The 2159-nt window shown below is 61.5% G+C and overlaps 1 protein-coding gene across 2 annotated transcripts in view; it reads left to right on the plus strand.

The window, feature by feature from the left end:
- Window positions 1-2060: 2060 nt before the first annotated feature.
- The window catches only part of LOC104507041 (protein S100-A4-like), a 942-nt gene continuing 843 nt past the window's right edge, over window positions 2061-2159 (plus strand). For both annotated transcript variants that reach the window (XM_010148199.1, XM_010148200.1), the window contains exon 1: window positions 2061-2159. This exon is cut by the window's right edge. In XM_010148199.1, coding sequence (XP_010146501.1) covers window positions 2061-2159 — 99 coding nt within the window.

Genomic DNA, 2159 nt, shown 5'->3' on the forward strand with positions numbered 1-2159 from the left:
CACGAGTAGGGCTTGGCTGGGGGCTGCACCCGGCTGCTCACATGGATCCCACCGACCCGGCCGGACACGGGGTCTCTCTGGGTCTCTCCAGAAGGGACCTTCAGGGTGAGGGGCAACCAGCCCCCCAACATCCTGTTTCTAGATGTAGTGCATGGAAACAATTCAGGATGCCTTCCCCTTCCTCAGTCGCGTTTCCCCGCAGGACCCAGGCATCCGGGCTGGGGGTCTGAGCAGTCACAGCCCCTGTGCTGGTCACATTATTTCCCACCCTGAAGCTGCTTGGAGCAAACGTGGGTGCATGGGGAACCCAGGGGGCGTGGGATGGGTGCACAGGAGGGGTGCTGCAGTGCACTGGTGTGCAGGAGAACCATGTGTCGCAGAGAGGGCAGGGGGTGGCTGCTGTACCCATGTGCTCGGCAGCTGCACCTCTGGGTGCTTCTCCTGGAAAGCCCTGGGGGTCTTTGCACGGTACCATATGGCAGGCGGGGAGAGGGATGGCGTGGGGCCATGGGACAGGGTTGCCAGGCTCTGCAGCTGGCCCCAGTTTAAGGAGCTCAAACCCATGCTCCTGTCCTGGTGTCCTCAGCGGGATCAGCGCCAGGCACCCTGTGCCAGCTGCGAACCCAGCCCTGGTAGCACACCAGCCTCGAGGTCCTACATGGTGCAAGATTTGCAAGATTTCAGAAAATGTCCCAATTATGTTTGCCCACAGTCCTCTCCAGCTGCCACGTCTCAGAGAAGGAAGACACGTGTCCTCTGCAGGCAGCAGGGACGGCTGCCTTCGAGCTGCTCGAGGCCAGGCCACCCTGAGTTTCACCGGATGAGGATTTACCCTGGCTCCCTCCTCCAAACCAACCAGGGTCTTGCAGTCCCCTGCCAGGATGGCCACCAGGCTGGAACAAGCCCTGGCCTCCAGCAGTGCCACCTTCCACGAGTGGTTGGGGAAGGAGGGTGACAAGTACCAGCCGAGGAAGGGCAAGCTGAAGGAGCTGCCCAGCTCATGCGGGTGAGCGTGAGGACACCCAGGACTGAGCCCTGACAGCATCCTCACAGCTCTCCCCAGCATGGGGGAAGATGTGAAGTTCAGGGCTCCCTCCTCCTAAAACAGACTCCCTCATCTCCCAGAACCACTGGTGTGGTTGATCCCTACCTGTGCTGTGGCTGGTGAATGCCATCCCTGAGCCCGCTGATGCTCTGTGCCAGGAACAACTGGGTGAGCGCAGCTTCTGGGTGCTACCGAAGGACATGGGAGACAAAACAACATGATGGACTTCAAGGAGTACATGGTCCTCCTGGGCTGCCTTACCGTGCTCTACAACTCCTGCACAGAGGCTCATGGCCCCACCAGCCATCATCCAGCTCCAATGAAACTGCTGCCACCTTCCCCCCGCTGAGGAGCCTGTTGATTTGCATCCGGCTTGGAGTGCTTGGGACCACCCCGAGCACACCCACAGCTTGGGGAGACCGGGGCCACCCAGAGAGCTGGCAGTGTGCGGGACAGTGCAGTGATGGCTTAGGGGGTACATGGGCTGGTGACCAGCTTTTTAGTCCCTTGACTTGTGCTTCAGTCCCCAGACTCCCAGGTAGGTCCAGCAGTTCCTCCCAGCAGCGCTCAAAGTCACCCACCTGCACTAATAGGATCACACAGTTTGTTAGGCAAAAATGAGGTGCAGGCGAAACCACCTGCATGGAGCTGCTGGGAAGAGTGGGGGGGTGCTGTGTGGGGAGGGCTGGGCAGTGCCACCCTAAGCTGGGCTATAAATGCCCCTCGTGCTCCAGCTGCAGCACCCCGGCTCCTCACTGCTGCCCAGTTCGCACTGACCCCGGTGAGTTTCTGCTCCCCTTCCTCGTGCACCGTGCAGCTCTGCTCCTCGGCAGCGCTTCACCCAGCCGTCGCTGCACCCCAGAACGCCTCCCTGCGAGGCACCGGCGTTGCAGCTGCGCTCTGCAGCATCGCAGACTGGTTGGGGCAGGGAGGGATGGGATATCCCACTGCCACCCCGAGCCTGCTCTGACCCCATCCCTCGTGCTCTGCCCTCCAGGCACCCAGGAACCTGGCGATGGCATGTCCCCTGGAGCAGGCGCTGGCCGTGATGGTCACCACCTTCCACAAGTACTCGGGGAAGGATGGGGACAAGTGCAAGCTCAGCAAGGCGGAG

Source organism: Eurypyga helias, unplaced genomic scaffold, assembly GCF_000690775.1.
Source record: "Eurypyga helias isolate BGI_N326 unplaced genomic scaffold, ASM69077v1 scaffold24383, whole genome shotgun sequence".
Taxonomy (NCBI): Eukaryota; Metazoa; Chordata; class Aves; order Eurypygiformes; family Eurypygidae; genus Eurypyga; species Eurypyga helias.